At 37.3% G+C, this 18,375-nt stretch overlaps 1 protein-coding gene across 5 annotated transcripts in view; it reads left to right on the forward strand.

Annotated features, from left to right (window-relative positions):
• SWT1 (SWT1 RNA endoribonuclease homolog) overlaps positions 1 to 18,375 on the forward strand; it is a 35,440-nt gene that overhangs the window by 16,837 nt on the left and 228 nt on the right. For all 5 annotated transcript variants that reach the window (XM_061452124.1, XM_061452122.1, XM_061452126.1 and 2 more), the window contains 5 exons: positions 690 to 835; positions 2,203 to 2,411; positions 3,940 to 4,068; positions 12,142 to 12,208; positions 13,087 to 13,151. In XM_061452124.1, the coding sequence (XP_061308108.1) occupies positions 690 to 835; positions 2,203 to 2,411; positions 3,940 to 4,068; positions 12,142 to 12,208; positions 13,087 to 13,151 (616 nt within the window). The remainder of the gene's footprint in view (positions 1 to 689; positions 836 to 2,202; positions 2,412 to 3,939; positions 4,069 to 12,141; positions 12,209 to 13,086; positions 13,152 to 18,375) is intronic.

Here is an 18,375-nt window from a genome sequence, read left to right on the forward strand (position 1 = left end):
CCAGGCTCTGGTCCCAGATGGTCCAAATATGACCTGCAAAAATAATAATAATAATAAAAAAAAATCTCTGAAATGCTTGTGGGTTTCTTGTTGACTTTGGTTTGTATGGACATTATCAGGCATGTGAAAATTTACTTCAAACATCTGTTATGTACCTGCGAAAATCGGGGGATAAACATTTAGTAAATATATGTATTAATAGTAACCAAAGTCTCTATTTTTAAACAGCAAATAGTCTTTCTCTCTCCTTTGCCACAATGTTATGTGTGGCAAAATGATCTGCATTTGCCAAGTAAATTATGGAGAAGTAATGACTGCTTAAATATGATGAGGGTAGGGAGGCTTGTTTTCAAAAATAGCCAACAGAAAAACCCTGAAACAAACCCTTTCATTTATTTAAAGATATCTTTAAGAATTTGCTTTGTACAGACATACCTTTTTTGGGATACTGCTTTTGGGATATGTTCTGCAGAATTATTTCAGGTATGGCAGTTGATCCTGTTGCCAGATCCTGGGATAAATGGTGAAGACTTGGCTAAGAAGTGATTATGTTTCACACGTTGCTCTTGAGAATATTTTATGTAATACTTAAGCTATTTTCAAGGCTTTTTATGTGCTTCAGTTCAGCTATTTGATTATTAAATATGCCTTTTTTTTTTTCACTCCCCATAATAATGTCTAAATACCAGGTAAACCAGTTGACCCTTCAACAGTGTGTATCTTGCTCGAGGAATCCAAAAAATTATTCCATGCTTTCAGTTCAAGGTCAGATTATAATGGTGTACTTCCTCAAGCTTATGCTGAAGTGAATAAGCTATACCAAACACTTACAGAGGTAAGGGGAGCTGTAGTATTTGTTCAGCTAACGTGTTCAAATTGCTCTATGTTCGTATTATAAACCTGCCTTAGATTTCTAAATTATTTCCATAATTTCAACAAATTATTGCAGGAAATATTGTTTCTAGAGTGTTTTTGCTCTAGACCTCAAATTTAACTTTTTAATATAGCAAATATCTGCCTTTATGTATATGTTTGGTAGACTTTCTGGTTTGTTTTTTTTCCCCTAATATAAATGTGTTAGTATTGGGGGGTGACTGAAAATCATTATTTAGCTGTTTTCAGGAAAAATGTCTTAGTTTTCCATTGTGTTTGTAGTTGATGGAAAAGGATGTTTAAGATTAAAATTGTTGTTTCTAGGTCTGACATTGGTCCAATACTATTATTCCTAGTATATGTTCCTAGTGTGCTATTTCAGCTTTTGTTGCCTTGATAGCTCTGGTGCTACACATAAAGAAAAGACTTGTTCTATCATGTACTTTGTGATAGTCATTGGGGGTGTGTCCTGACACCTTTTGTGTTCTGAGAAGTATGTCTTCCAGCTGATTTCTGAGTTGATGTGAAAGAAATTCCAGTGTCTTGGTTTGTGGTTACTGTTAGTTCCATATGTAATGGCATGAAAATGGGATAATGAGCATGGATGACTTGAAATATTCCTGTGTAGGGGAAAGAACACGGGTCAGAATATCTTAAGAAGTTTTTTTCAGTTTTGGAGAAAGCTGCAAGGGAAAGGAAGAAGGTGATCAGAGAGATGAAGGAAGATCTGGGAGTCTTGCTTGCCTACTGTGCTGTAACTTCAGTGCGCATTGCAGTCAGTCACTTAATCCACAGTTCTGTGAACTGTGCTGCTATACGAAGCAGGCTTTCTGTCTGAAAACTGGTTTTGTCCTGTCCTTGTCCTGGCAATTGTTTGACTTCATAGAGAACTGCTCTTATACAGACTAGGTTTTGACAGATCTGTTTAAGACAAATTTTCTGAACCAGTTTACCAAATGATAACATATTGTAAATACTTTGTGCTGTTGCAGAGGAAAATGTTGCGTGATACTGAGTAGAGTAAGAAGCAGTTCTTGTTTATGCCTGCTTGTCATGCCTGGGAAACTTTGGCATAAGGCTTCCCTTTGCTTCAGTTACCTATCTGTATAAATACCAATATATACATATAGAAGAAGGATTTAGTGAAAGACCAAAAGATGCTTTAGATGCAGAGACCATATTCTTGTCATAACTAAAAGATAGTTATGCTGAGAAGAGTTTAGTCCTGCTTTTTTGAGCATTGCTTTAAAAAAGATATAGAAGTGTTTAAGTTCTCTTAAACTGGGAGCCAAATGCATTCATTATTTATTTGCTAAACTGTTTTATAAGGTGAGGTCAGACAATGAGCAGGATTTATCAGAAGACATCATGGTTCTTTCAGAAAATGCTGTATGTGAAAAAATGGAAGCAGTGACACCAAATCTACAAAGCTCTGAAGAAAAAAAGTTACATCCAAGCTTTCATGCATCTCAAGAAAGCAGGCACCAGGAAATCTGGTCAGTCCTTGAAGGTGTATGGAATACAATAAACTTGTACAGGTATGTTATGCTGGAGAAGTTAAAACTTCTATGTAACCTTAGATAATTTTCAAAAAAGCACACTTTAGAAATTGCCTTTCCCCCCCCCCCGTTTTAGAGAAGATGCTGTTAGTCATGTAATTAATCAAAATTGTAAAAAAAATTTTAAAAAATATCACACATCTTGTCACACAAAGGAGTTAGGAGCATGCAAATTGTTATGTGGATACACGAGTAGTTTGTCTAGTCTGCTGCTCTTTTTCTGGACAGTGGCTGAAGTAAGTTGCCTGAGAGAATGGCATTGAAAACTCTGTAAAAAAAAAAACCACAAACAAACAACAAAACAACAAACAAAAAATCTAATCAATTTGAAATACAGTGTATTTTCTTGTCAAGCAAAATCTTTCACTGTATAAAATCCACATGCAGAATCTAGTGATGAATTTCCTTTCTCATATAAATTTGAAATTGCAGGCAATTAAACTCTAGGTGATTTACTATTATTTTTATTTTGGTTATTTTTGAAAAACCTGCTTGAAAATCACTGAGATGCCATACTTTCAGATACTCTCACAAAATCTGAATAGATACTGTGTTTTCTTTTTGTAGTCTTAATCTGAAATCTTTTTGAAGGAGGGGCTGGTTTCACAGAGGAGCTCTTGTTTTTAGTGGTCTGTTACAGACTTGCCTAATAAACAGTGATAATAACTCTACCAATGCCGTTTCTACACTGGCATTTGAATATACTGTACAGTTGCACCAGCATCTTGGCTTACACCAGTACAGATAAATCTGAATTGATGTCAGCTTGATGTGGTGTTTGGGTCAGCTGTGTGGCAGAGAACAGTCTTAATGTGGTCTATTACTGGACTACTAACTGTGAACTTCAGGGTTTCATATAGGCATTGAGGAACAGCTCTTTCAAGTGTACCACTTTATAATGAAAAGGCAACTGAACTGTTGGCTGTTACTACCTGTTAAGGACCATACTGTGAAAAGAGGATAAAATTTTAGAATCAGAGGTCACTTCACACTCTTCTTGCTCATGTCAAGAAAGTACTACTTACCTTGCACCTGTGGGGATAATTCTTCATGGGTGCGCTGGAGCTCATCCTCCCAGTGCAACCATTGCAGGGAAGGTGTCAAGACCATACCAGTAAATCTGGAAAAGGAAGCTGCTTGAAAAACTGATGGAAACTTTGTTGCTTTAACCTAACACTTTTCTTCTAAGAAAGGCAAAGTTAGTTGTATGCAGGTTGTGCCTGAAGACTTTCATTCTGAAGTGAAGTTTAGTGAGAAGTCAAAGGTAAAAGTTGCCAAGGAAAATTTTAAACAGAGAAGTACAGTTGTAGAGTGTGGTCTTTCTACCATTTATTATAAGACTATTTTAGATAATGTGGTTTTATTATAGATTTACGTTTGACCTTGGTGTTGTTTTTTTTTATTAGTCAAAATACAGTGCATACAGTAGATACTAGGTTTCTCTGTATTTTGCTAATTTTTATTAACAGCTTTTCAATGTCTCTTCTTTGTTCCCTTTTAATATTAGTATTGAAATTTTCCAAAAGTTGGGCCCTGGCACGGTAACTGTGACTGCAAAATCTTCATTTGAAGAAGCTCTTTTAGGTCTGCAGAAACTGATGTCAGCTGTGAATGATATCCGTGAAGGAATTAGTAGGTAAGCATTTAAGCTCCTCATAGCAGCGAGTGATAGTAAGAGTCACCTAAAGTCATAAAAGTCACTGAAATATTTTGATGCCAAACTACAGTTTATTGTGTGTGGTTACATGACTTTCAGTATTAAAAAAAAAAGCATAAAAGACCATCCCTGCATTAGTAGCATTATAGCCTGCATGCTGTGTCTGATTATTTTACATACAGTGCACTAATAGCGGGATAAATCCTATCAAACAGAAATGGTGGTGATACCAGAAGACATTTTGTATTTCTCTTCGGTGAAAGCTACTTACCTCCTGTATTTTCCTTTAAGCAAGAGTTCTGTAAAAGTAAAAATATCGGAGAAATTTATTCTACAAAGATATACATTATTGCTAAGAGCCATTAGAATATCTGGATCAAAGCTAAACAGGATTCTGTCAAGTGGCATTATTTGAAATGGAGAGGCTGTTTTCTGTTCCAGGTGATTCCCATGACGCTCAGTAACATTGATGAAATAGCTTTAAAAATTCCTTTAATACTCTTTAAAATTTTCTTTTGTACCCGTAAACTGAAATACATTATTTAGACATTCAAGAGGATTCTCAGAGTGGAGTAATTTTACTGCGCAGTTGCATTTGGAAACGCCTGCCTCGAGTTTGTTCCGTAGATTTGCAGTAGGTTCCGCAGACTTGCAGTAGGTGGCATCGTGGAGCAAGGAATTCAGAGAGACACTGACATGTACCCTTCTGATTTAGTCTTGAGTGCTTAGAGCTTAGAGACTTCTGTGTAGGTTTTCGGAAGAGTCAGAAGTCATATTTATGAATCATTGTAGGTTTGTGTATATTACAGAGTATTTAAACAACAAAAGGAAGGGTGAGGCTCGTTTTGCCTAAGTTATTCAGCATTTCTAAAACTGAACTTACAGTATATTTTTTTTTCTTGAATTTTGAAAAAATACCTTCCAGTGGCTTATAGTCAGTCTAAAGGTATGATTGCAGAAAAGGAGGTATCTGGAGAAAAAGTAGTGAAGAAGTTCTAGCTGGAATATTTGGAGGTAATACAGCTTTTGGTGATAAAATAAAACTGTGGGTTTTTTTTTTTTCTACCTTCTATTTCTTGCTGTCCAGAACAAAGGAGAGAGAAACTGATCTGTGAAAGTTTGCAAGTTTTACAAATAAGTTACATTGAAAGTGCAACTGCATTAAAAATTCAGATTTCCAGATTGTTAAAAACAGAAAAGCACAATCACACTTTTTGAGATAAATGTGTGTAGTAACACCTTTCCTCATTAAAAAAAAACCAACAAACCTACATTAGTGGTACTGCCAGTGAAATTACTACAGCAATTCTTCATGACCAGAGGCATGTTTATGACAAATCTGGTCTTCGAGCCTCTGTCAGAGACCATGTTTATGACACATATAGATAGTAAAAAAATTAAATAATAATTAAAAAAAGCTATTTTCTGGAAGAAGTTGTATTAATGGCTTTTGCATCTTACCCTATTTTTGTATTTTTGTCATACTATTATCTTTGCTTCTTCCTTTAACAACATTGGTAGCAGAATGGTATTTATACTTTAGAATACTGCATGCCATAAATGTTTTACATTATTTCAGCTCTAAAATGAAGACAATAACTAGTGTGGTTGTGAGTTGTGTATAACCAGCCTCCTTCTTCCCTTGAGTAAATACAACTTCTGATTGAAAGGTTTGGGTGCACCTCTAGGGAATTTTATGTGTCCTCATGTTTCCTGCTCGAGTTACTTTTAGATAAGAAATCTTTGTTAACAGAAAAGAAAAAGAAAGTTTAGTCTTTGGTGAATTGATAGCTATTTATAGTTTGTTTTTTTTCATCTGCTGACAGAAATGATTGTTTTGTTCACAAGCCAACTCTAAAATCACTCACAATTTACAGCATGTATTCTTAGATACAGTACTTCTAAATATTTGTACTAATACAGCATCAGCTGTATTAAAACTATCTTTTAAGATCTCAGTAGCACAGGTAAGCATTACTGTACCAGAACTGATCACTAAATTGAATATTTTGGGATTAAATAATATAAAATCAGTTTTACAGTTTTACTAATTTAAAAACAAAATTCTACAGATGCAGAGAAACTGTTTCCTCTTTGTTTATTCAGGTGATCAGTAAAGGAACTAGTATTTTCATGGTGTCTAGTTAGAGAATTGTCTTCCTTCTCTCAGACTTCCATGGCATTTAGTAATTTCTATCAAAGTCTAGATTAAGAGCTCTACTTCCACATCTAGTCTCCTTCTGGAAATAAAATGGAGTTTAACTCCTAGTTCAAAAAGTATCAGACTTCCCTATCAGCAGCTGTTTGATTTTTATTTTTTTATTTGCTTAGGTGAAACCTGAAATGTTCTTGAGCCGCTAAAGGAGAACAGTTGAATTACTTCACATGTAAATTTCAATCTCAAAGTGCTGGGCTTTGTGCAGTGTCCCATAGTAAACAATTTGCTGTGAATAAGAAATTGACTGTTGGAAATACCACATTGAATCATTATACAACATGGAGTGTGGTTCCCTCTTCCTTTTCTTAGGGGTAGATATGGCTAACAGTGCTACCTACCCATCAGCTATCTTCTGATCCCTGAACAAGATGTGTAACATAATTTGTGTAACTCGTGAATTGTGAGCAAGAGGAGGTTTTACAGCATCCATGGAGCTTTTTAACCACACAGATTGGCACCACTGAGAGCAGGATTACGGTTAGATGACGTGTAAAGCATCTTGTGGAGAAGTGTTGTGTGTAGAAATGTCCCTCTCCAGGTGTCAGCACTGGTACAGGAACATCCTCTTAGTTACTAAGAAATCAACTACTTTACATCAGTAATAGCAGTTTCAGAGCTTATCTTTCTGTAGTATTGTATCCTTTAGTTTAATTATCATGGCTGATAAAGTTGAACATGCATAGTATCTGACAGAAGGTTTTCTCCTAGTTCTATCATTTCCTTTCCTACATGGATTCTTTGCCATCTCCTTTTATATTTGATCTTGCCTACAGCCTTCTCTGCTGCCAGGGCCAAAATCTGTCTTTCATACTTCCTCCTATTTTAATCAAAGCTGTAAGAAGTGTAAAAGTTTCAAGAACTCTGCCTCTGCCAAATACAGCTGAAATTGGCCAGCACTTCGCAAGGTGCAGGGCAGAGGTGATGCTGTGGCAGCTGCTTAAGCCTTGTTGCCTTCAAACCGTTCCAGAAAGCAGAAAAATTCGAATAAATGAGTTAGCGTGATAAAAGGTATGGTCCTTTCTGACCTTGTAAAGCTAGAGACTAGGCATCTAGGCAAAGCAGGACTAGGATCTGACATCTGAAGTACTTCCACAATAGAAGAAAGCATGAACTTGACTTCATTTTGGAAAAAAATCCCTTATTCCCCAATAGGTTTATGTTGGAAAAAAAACTCTGGCATGTATTGATCATTGTTAACACCAGTTTGAGTCCCTTATTGCAGTGCAGTGTAACGAGAATTTGTTAGTAAGCTACACAGAAGTTTGGTTTTCCATTTCTCATCTTTTTTGCTTCCTGATATTCTGACAGTGAGGTTAAATGGGGTTTTTAACAGGTTGAGTTGCCTTTTATACATTTAAACCATATGGCTTTTGATTATCTACACGGATTTGTTGAATTGGTTAATGCTTTATGACAGTCTTACCAGTCTTACGCCACAGGCAATTACACGGAACTGTTAAAGAGGAATGGCTCAGTGACAGATGCTGAGGTACAGGGGTTTGCCCAAATTTGTGATTACCCCATAGTCTCATAGGACTTTTATCTGTATGCTTTACTTGTCATTGCCCAGGATTTTAGTGTCTGTGAGCAGTTGGCAGGCTGACCTGCTTTCACTGCCAGATTGTCTTGCAAGTTGAGGTTTTTTTTTTTCCCTTCTGTTTTATAAGTTATTTTGGCGATCCTTTCCGAATAAGCTTTGTTTCTTTCCCATATCTTCTCAATTTACAAGTGAGGAATCGCAGCATGAACTATTTCCTATTAATTTCCATTTTTTTTATCATATATTACACTTCATACGTGCATTTAGCATCCAATTAGTGACAGGACAGTAAGTAAAGAACCATTCTGAGTGGTTTGGAAAGCTCTACTGCTTATGAGATGGCAGTGATTAAGTCTGACTCTGTCCATTGTCCCTTCTGTCCCAAGAGCAGTACCTAAGCTCTGTTGTGTAGCCATTGATACCCATAGTAACTTTTTGTGTCTTTCTATGACATGCTCTTCAATACCTTGTGCTAAAGATTTTAAGAAAACTGCCTGGAACCATGTTATATAGGTTTTAGCTTGATCAACAAATTGCATTCTAGTGGCAATCCAGGTTTCATGTCATCTAGCATCCTTGCCAACACACCTGCTCAGTGCATGATGTTTGGATTAAATCAGAGTTGAAGTTCATAACATGGAGTCGTTTTGTAGTTTGGTTTTGCATGGCTGTGCTGATAGGATAGGCAAAGTGGATTTCCAGTCTGCTTTTGAAATCCTTTTGACGTCATGTTTTGAGAGAAGAAAAAGCAATGGCTAATATTGCAGTGGTCACAATACTGAGATTTACATTACTCATTAGAAGCATTTACGTAAGAGCCCATTTGCTTCATGTATTATTAGAAGGTGTTCTTTAGTCATAGTTCTATAGCTGAGGCAGACTTGATTTCACTAAGAAACTTTGGTGAAAATGAGATCAGCTTGATTTAATGTAGTGGTGAATGCAGCGTTGATGTGCATGCAAGCATGTCTGGATTTCCCAATGTACATCATCTCTTAAAATTTCTGTTTTCCATAACACAGAATGGTGGCTACAGGAGAAGAAAGAACACAAAATGATTAAAACCAGTAGACAGCAGTGGTAGTGTGAAATCATTTCTTTGCAGACACAAATGTGTTGCTGATTTCTACAGAAAAATATATTTGAAGAGTGGAGCTTGTCTTCCACTTCTATTTAGTTGAAAACTGCAATAAGCATGTTTTATGAATGCTGGCCTGTTAAGAATTTGTGGGGGAAGTTATGGTGCAAGCTTTTTGTTCGGCCAGCTTCTTTCCAGTACTCCATGTGTAGCAGCGGTTCTTCCTTGAAAACAGCATGTCTTTTCTTTGAAGATATTGGAACATTTTGAGTCAAATGTCAGACATCTCATTTCATGTTACAAGTGCAGAAGCAATTGTTGTCATAATCCCAACAAACACCATGAAATAAGTTACAGGATTTAACATTGTTACTTGTATGCTTATTCTACTTCAGTTTTTGTTTGTTCTTTTCCCAAAGAACCAGAGGCACAGCTGGTTTGTACATCCACCTGAGGTCTGCTATCTTACAGTGAGCTAAACCGCTAATGTTAGCTGTTTGCTAATATGCTTTGATCATCAGTACAAAAATAAGTATGATTTTTCAATTTGATGCCCTGACGAAAAATGAATAAGAAGAGTAGTGAAGGGTACTTAATTAAGTATCTAAGGTGAATTGTTTAGGAAAATTCAATGGAATAATTTTTAAGTCTGTGGCATCCTAACTGGTGTCAAGATTCTGGTTCTCTAGTGATTGTTGGAAAGTGCTCCCTTCAGTGAGAAAAGATCAAATGGAGCATGTACAGTGCTGGTGCTTTCATGGTGTTAAGGGAAAGAACATGTAGGTAGCATGTTGGCTGCTTTCATACAGTACATTTAAAGATCTGTGCAAAACCAGGTGTCTAAATGTGACCTTCGATTTATAGTCTAATATTGCTTTGAAAATTGCTTTCAAATTAGTTTTCTTTAAATGTAGCCTTGCTAAGAACTGTGGAGTGAAACTTGAAGTTTCTAGACACTTCTCTCTCTTAGAAGGTTAGAAGTCAGGTGAACAGAGAAGTAGCCATGTGGAGATGCCCTATAGTCAAAGAGAAAGGCAGCACCATTTAATCCTGCCTTTGTGCTCAGTCTGTTCCTTCACCTTTTTGTAGCTTGCATGTACATTTTCCATCAACAAAATCCAGAAGCCCGTAATTAATACAGATCCTTCTCTCACCAGCTGCCCGTTCCCCTCACTCTCCATCCTTCCTAAAGAAAATTTAACCTGGCTCAGTTTCCTAGCAGCAGCTCAACTGTGGCAGCATCCTTACATATCCAGCAGTCTTGCATATGTGCACGTCAGGAAAAATACAGTGATGAACGTATTTTGTCCTGGCATATTGTGTAGCAACATGTAATGGGCATCAGTAACGTAATATCTTACCTTTAATGTTCTGTATGGTTCTGCATTCAGTTTTATTAAAACAAGCATGCAAGTTTTCCTCCTTTTTCATAAAATGGAAGGCATGAAATAGTGATATAAAAATCATCAGCAATAGCAATCCCACTTTCCCAGGTTTAGGTATACTCATTTATTTATGTTGCAGATGACTGGTCTGATAGCTAAAGCTGATGTATTATCACATACAGACAGGGTTGCTGGCTAATGGCTACATGGAGCTGGTCAGTGGGAATCTTAGCTGTGATGAAGTTCAAGCTGCCAAGATTCCCAGCGTTTCAAAGGATACTTGCCAGATTGTCTCTGCTGGGGTTTTATGCTGTCAGAGTTGATGGCTTTCTCACTGAGGCAGCAGCTGACGGTGTATGTAGGAAAAGTGGCCAGTTGGTTCTCTTGCCGATTTCTGGTTGGCAGGTTAAGTGTTTTAGTTTAAGAAAAAAAGTTCTGAGTGCATGTTCCTGTGAAGGGGGAAAGAATGTGGGACTGATTTTTGTAACAGTGATTCCTATGTGAAATCATGATGAAGATAAGCAGTGAACTTCCAAGTTACAATAAATCCTGCGGTGTGTCACAGTCTTCCAGCCTGTTTAAAAGACAGGGCCTTTTTCTCCTTTAACTGGGATTTTAACTTATTCTGTTAGTTTTCTGGGGGTTTATGTTGTTTGTTTTTTTTTTTTGTGGGTTTGTTTGCATTTTGTTTTGTTTTGTTTTCCAATTCCTAATTAATTCATTTATGAAGGCTTACAGTTTGTAAAGGGGAGGGTAGGGAGAATGTGGGCACTTTCCCATGGGAAAGTAAATAGAGCTTCCCAAAAGATTATTAGATTATTCCCCTCACAGACACACCCCCAATCCAAATCCAATAATTTTCTTAATCTTTAATTACTTAAGGCAGAATTTTATCAGTACTTTTTAATATATGTAAAGTGTTACATGTTTTTAATATACATTCTAATGTACATTTTGCAATGTTTAGGAGGGTTCTTTTTTTCCTAGTGAATGCAAATGAAGTTATGCTGAGGTATAACTGAATCACATCTGCTTAAATAGATTGGGATAATTAATTCTTGAGAGAATAATTTCCTTATTGGGTCACTTGTGAAGCCTTGCAGAAAAGGGTGTACATGTCTCAGAACTTAACAACACCTTACAGAGACATCAAAGCTGATGCTTTTTTCTTTGGGTGGTGTCTCGGCTTTTACATGGTGAACAAGGACTAGGTTTTGGGGAAGGCTGAGATGTCGCTGACTGCTGTATGCATCTGTGGCTAAATAAAATAGCAGTATTTCACATGATACTGGGTTCATCATAAAGACACCTCTCTTCAACTGTCAAATCCCATTTTCACCTCTCAGTGGGCGGGAATTGGTTATTATTAGAAGTAGCAAAAATGGTATGTAAATTGTAGCATTTGAGCTGCACACTGGAGGGAATGAGTTAAAGCTTTAGCTAGTGTGGGAAAGTTTTGTATTGCGTGCCACTTTTCTGTTGTTCCACATCCATACAGCAGGCTTTGCATATGTGAAACAAAAGGCTTTTTATTATTGCTGGTTTTCTTCCTGTCTATGTAGAGAAATTGCTCATAAAAACATCAGTTGAATTTTTAATTAGGAAGAACCCTCATAGAAAGTCCTCACAGACATAATAAGCTCATTTAATTCTTTTAGAGGAGTGGAAAGGGATAGGTGGAAGGGAAAATTCTTCAATGATCATAATTTACTTTTTGTTTAAAGAAATTAATTAGGGGATTTTTTCCCATGAAGCATTTCTGACTATTTTTACCTCTGCCATAGAATTCTTTTATACTTGCTTAAAATATCCCAAACCTTTTATTTTTCAGAATTTTGACCCCAACCAGTAGTTTCCAAGATATTTGGGCCCTCTATAACTTCCTTATAAGCAATGAGGTATGAAGTTTTCTTAAAGTTTTGTCAGATACACTTAATTTACAGTTTTTTATTTAAGGTAGTTATGAGCTTGGGTGTCTCATCGTTGTGTTTCCACTAAGCTAGAATTTTGAAGATTTGCTGTCATTTATTAGGCATTGGACATAAAACCACATTTTTTTGCTTGGCACCTACCAAAAGGTATTCAAATCTCTACTGGTATTTGAGTTACTTCCTTGATGTTCTGAGCACTCATTTCTTCTGAATGACTCGCTGTTGAGAGTAAAAGCCTCAAAGCTGAAGTCACCAAAACATCCCTAATCTAGTCATTTCGAGAAGAGAGAGAGCACATTGCATGAAGTAGTTCTGTGGAGAATATTGGCTGCAGTTCAGAGGAAAAAAGATAAATTGAAATTACCAGTTATTCATGACGTTTTAACTAATCTGTGCTTAAAGATTTTAAGAAGAGAAATTGAAATGAATGTTTGCAGTAGAATAGAGGTATTTTTCTATTCAGTATATTATGTATTCATATTTGTGGTCCTCTCTTATACAGGAAAATATATTTGGGGTTTAGGCCTATACTTATATTTATGGAATTAACACAAGTCAGAATTTATTTAATGTGCTATAGGGTAAATTAGGAAGGGAAAAAGAATTATTTAATTATTTAAGGTCTTTGAAATGGAGCTGGAGTGATATCTATCACACCCATTATATGCAATTATGTTTGTAATATTAGATTTTATAATACAGAACAGGACTTTTTAATGTAGTGTCTCAACTTGAGAGCCTGTTAGGTAATATGTTAACCATATCTATTAACACCAGCTGTATAATTTTAATCTATATTTGATACTTGATAAATAACTATGTTAATTTTTTGTTCTTTGTTTTAGGTAAATAACAGTATGAAATTCACTGCTGAGGAGCTTTATGAGTGTGTTTCACAAGAGATATATCGGTAAGTCAGTTACTGACTACATCCGATAGGGTTTGAGACAGCATTTTAGGACGTACTGGATTAACCAAAGTACCATAAGAGAAAACATTTGGATAAATAAAAAGCTGTCATTTGTAGGAGGGACATAGGGAAGATGAGTGGGGATGTTTTTTGCCATTCCCCGCCTTTCTTTTTACAGAACATCTTGTTACGAGATCTTTGCTTAAATCAGCAGAGGTAAAAACCCAAATGATTCTCAAGTCAAACTAGGCATATCTGCTCTGCAGTTGCTGTGTTACACTGGCCATCATTATGAAAGTTGTAATTTAAGCCATTGTGTGTTACTAAGCCATTTGTAAGTAAAGTTAGAAAGAAAAGGAGAAACAAACATAAGATTCCAAGTCCTTGTTTCCATTTTATGAGGCTTTTTCGCAGCTCAGCCACAGGAAAATAAATGTTCTGTTGTAGAGCTAAGTTAAAGGCTTTGAAAGCAATCTAAAAATGAGTGGCATGCAAACATTACAGTTCTTTACAGTAAAGGTTCTGGCTTGTACAAGGTCTTTTTTTCTGAATTTGTGTAATTGAGAGCTTGTAAATCCAGGTCCTGTAGGGTTTTTAAAATGCCGTAAGATTTTTTTTTTTAATAAATCTTAAGTGGATAATAAAAGGCAGGTAAGTATTTTCTTTGACATTGCTGTTACATGGATATGAGCAAGTTGTAATTTGCCAGGATTTGAAATGTGGTTCTGTGTGAAAGGCTTGCAGATTATTTTAATCTGAGTAGGCAGATTATTCTAAAAAGCTTTCCTTTCCCTGGATTGATACCAGTTTCCTAAATCTTCTATGAATTTGAAAGTGCAAATTGCAAGGTCCTGAGAGAAAAATTTTGCAGGAGGGAGTGATTGGACTGTGTATCAATGGAGAAAAATAGTTCAGAAGCTTAATTGCGTTGAGTTGATGACTAGCACTTCTGTAGTTCTCATATTTTCAAACATTTGTGGACAGCTCCATCATGTCTGTATTAAATCTGCAGTGTACGTACAGCCTTTGGTGGTGTGCTAAGGGTAGACAGGGAGATACAGTTTTTTGATGCTTGAAAAGAAAGATGTCCCTAGGTCTGCATTTTATTAGAAAACCTGAGTACTTGGAGCACTGTTGTGAATTCTGTGTGCCACAGTAGGTTTCATGGCCAAAACAAACATTCTCACCAGAGCTTTGATTTTCTGGAAGAGTGGTACAGAGTGACAATGATTTTTTTGTTACATGAAAGTAATGTCCTTTGAAAACATATAAAGGAAATTAAGCAAAGGTTAAGATCTGTTGCTATAAATTCAGTCCACAGATTTTCAAAGTACTACTTACGTCTAATTGTTGTTCCTGGTTCTTACAGCAATGAACCTATTAGGTATTGCAGAAGTGAAATAAAATATTACTCCACCCAATAAAACAGAGATGCTAAATGAAATCTTAAAAGCACTCAATTAAAAAGAGGTGTGCCAAGAGCAAAAGCACAGGAAAGGAGACTGCTTTAAGGCTGGCTGAATTACTTGTGCTTTGGCAGAAACATGCTGAACAAAGCGTTTCCCCTTGCTTCAATTACCAGTGAATGTTTTTACTTCAGCCTGGCCTCTTAATTCTCTGGGAGATAAATTCCTGTCTAGAATATTTGTGTTCTCACTGTTCCTTTTTCAGGATATGCCAAGGTGCTCTCATCTTAAGAATTTGATCCAAAGGGTTTCTTCTTGTCTGGAGAAGGAAAAGGACTATTTGGAGCTAAATAGCCAAAGCTACATGCAGAGTTCTCACTGCTTTTGTATCCCTAAGGGTTACTATGGGCTTTGGTATCACAGCAGCATTTAGAGGATGCCAGCCAATGACTAGAGTCCAGATCATTAGGATATAAATGGAACAAAAATGCCCCAGAGATCCAGTGTAACAATTCTTTGCATCTTCAGCAAATTCACAAAATAAGTTTTTCCATCAGAAACTCTTAATTGACTTTATTTTTTTCTGAACTTGCCTGGTAGATTCCAGTCTTCTTCCATAGATCTGAGTAGTGTTGACCCACCTCTCCTTTTCTGGTGGGGTGCTGTGTCCCATGTCTCCCTTTCCTTTCCCCTCCCTACTCCCCTCCTTTCACATGTCCCCTGTCTTTTATTGGTAGAGACTGAGATCTGGTGAGATTCTCCAACGAGAAAAATCACCCACTTTACTGAGTTAGATCTGTCACAGTTAACATCACTATTATGAGGCAAGGCAGTAGCCTGTGAGGAAAGAGACAGAATTATACAAAGGTGGCAGAGGGCAGGCCTGGCCACTGATTTCTTCCTCAGTCCAGATTCTTCAGGCCTGATAAATTACAGAATCGTAGAATAGTTAGGGTTGGAAAGGACCTTAACATCATTTAGTTCCAAACCCCTGCCGTAGGCAGGGACACCTCACACTAAACCATGAAAAGCCTAGCCTGGTGAGTCTTAATTGAATTCGTTTTTTGCCTTCTGAATAGTGGGAACACACTACAGTCCTGAGCTGCTTCAGCAGAAGAATTAGGTAGATTAAGGGAGGTTTAGTTAAAGCCCTTGTTTCTTCCTCTGTCCCTCACTCCCCATTCAAGTGGGCACTGTGAGCAGTAGGGTTGCTGGGTTGCAAGGGAAGTTTCAGAGAGATTGCTGTAGCTTGCATGGCAAGCAGCTAATGTGAATTCTTAATTACCCAGGGTACACTGTTGAGCAGTGAGCAGTGAACAGTTTGTATCATTTAATAAATGGCAGTTTGATGTAAAAGGTAAGTGGTAGAAAGAAATATTTTTTGCAAGCCTATGATCTTGTCATAACTAAGAAAATCTAGTTTATGGAGGGCTGGGTGTCCAAGTAGATTGCTTAAAAGTAATGTATGACTCTTGCACTGCTCTTCTTGCTATTCCATCTGATGCTTCTGTCTTATAGTAAACTAGCAAAGGAGGTGGAGGTGACTGTGTTGGCTGGCGGTTGGGAAGATGCCAATGCCTCAGGTCTGAAATGGGCAGTGACATGGGTGCCAGCATGCTTGATCCCTATGGCCAGGTATTCCGTGCTAGCCAGGGAGAGCACCCTGTGCCTCTCCTTGTCCTGCCAACCATGGGGCCAGATTCTGAGCGTGGTGTGGTCAAAGCAAGGGTTTGGTGTATTGTCCTGTTACATAGGCTGTGGCAGTGAAGCACAGGACTGCTCTCTGAGGGTACTAGCTGCACCAGCTGCAAACCTCATCCCCTTTTCTGATTCTTGAGAATCTTTTTCAGTGCCTGTGTACACCCCTTTCTTCCAGCCTGGCACAGCTGGGTGTCCCACACTGGCATCACATGTTTCAATGGAAGTTATCCACAATCCAGCATGCACCAGTGTTGTTACTGAGGGTACAGGAACAGCCTCTCTTGGCCTGACTAGCTTTATTTCTAGTTAATACAGTAAGTTAATACAGTAGTTTGATTCACCTCTTGTACTGTTCTTGGGTATAAAAGTCTGCATGTGATATCATACTATTTATAATTTTAACTGTTACTTAGAGACCACTAGAATGATGTAGGGAAAATTTTAATTGAGGTAAGGGTAATGAAACTGATGAGACACTTTTCTGTGCTAGTTTTAAGAGCTCTTAGTGAAAGCTTTTCAAGGCACTCACTGCCGCAGAGGGTTTATAACTTGTATTGCTGAGGCATCTCGATGTTCTCTCATTCTGTATTCAGACTGGACTGATAGCCCAAGTAAGTATACTGTGTGCTTACTACTGGCTGCCCAGTAGTACTTAACTCTCCTGTGTCAAAACTGAGTCAAGGTACAGTTTTTAGCTGGTGAATGACACTTGTTCATTAGGAGGATGGATGTTCTTTTGTCAGCATAGCTGTGCCAGTGCTGATTATTGCCAGAGAAACGATACACATTTAGACTGCTGCTTGTGATAGAATTCATCTGCTCTATTGGGCTGATCTCCCAAGCTTCTGTTACCTGTGAGAGCCAAAACATACTGGGAAGATAATAAGGTGCATTTCTTTTTTAAAAGCATCCTTTAATTTGAATTGTATTAAATATATGTGTATATGTATAGTATTGGGGTTGCGTGGCAAGCTTTGATTTATTTTCCTTTTCCCCTCACCAGTTGCAGTAGCAAATATGCTTGCAGAATACTCAAGCTTAAGTATAGAAATGAGGATTTGGTTGTTTTTTTTTCTTGCTGTTTAACCATTTTTAGTTTACCATCTAATTCCAAGTTCAAATAGAAAAACAAGAGCAGGTATTTTGGCTGTTTCACAGCTGGGAAATAGGCAAAACTGCACAGGGAAGACTGATCAGTCTGTGTGAGTAAATAAAAATGCACCAGGGCCTGCAGCAGTTCAGTGTCTGTCCACTGATTTTTATGAAATTGGACACGGGGAAGTGACATCCTGGATCTGGTCATTTTGCCAATAGCTATTGAACCGCTCTGAGGGATGGAAGCTTTGTTTTGCTTTCTTTCAGAAGAACATTGAAATTAGAGAGGTTTCTCATGTGTTCAACTAAACTGGCTGCTATTTAAACATCTGGCACTGTTTGCCAGCCTGACGTATGTTCCAAGGCAGGAATCACTGTGGTTACTGTAAATGCATGCTTAGGGGAGGTTTTGGTTTCCAAAAAAATGTTACAATACTTTTTTCTGAGTGTCCCATGTTAAATATTTGACCATAAGTCCCTTTATGACCAGCTAATTAAAACAACATTTAACTTGTGCAAGCATAAGCTTGTAAAATGTTGTCTCTGATTGGTGACACTCCACAGATTATCAGGAAAACGACAGATGTTGAGCAAGTGTGAGAGCAACAGGACTAGCTGCGCCCAATGAATACTGAAGTCACACTATTCCTGAAGCCTAAAATCAGTCTCTGACAATGTTGTAACTGTGGAGAGAACTTTTCTATCTGTAGCACACAAACCTGTAGGAAATGTGTAATTGACTTTCAGTTTAAACACAGTGGGTAAAAACCAGTAACTTTTTAGAATTAAAGGCTCAGGTTTGGGTTGAGAAGACTGAACTGATGACTGCAGTGTGGCTCTTCAGTTGTTCCTTTCTGAAGATTTCATTGCAGGATATAGCTGGGAGCATGTAATGATTACCCAGCTCTGTCATTTGTTATAAAAATATGTCTGGATTTCCAGAGGCACCAAGTATTCTCTGTTTCTGAGAGAATTAAAGCATGGTATTAGAATCCCTTTGAACTTTGTTTTAAAGGAATACA

Source organism: Pezoporus flaviventris, unplaced genomic scaffold, assembly GCF_033815535.1.
Source record: "Pezoporus flaviventris isolate CSIRO_AGI_PZ_B2104156 unplaced genomic scaffold, CSIRO_AGI_Pfla_v1 ptg000013l, whole genome shotgun sequence".
Classification (NCBI taxonomy): Eukaryota; Metazoa; Chordata; class Aves; order Psittaciformes; family Psittacidae; genus Pezoporus; species Pezoporus flaviventris.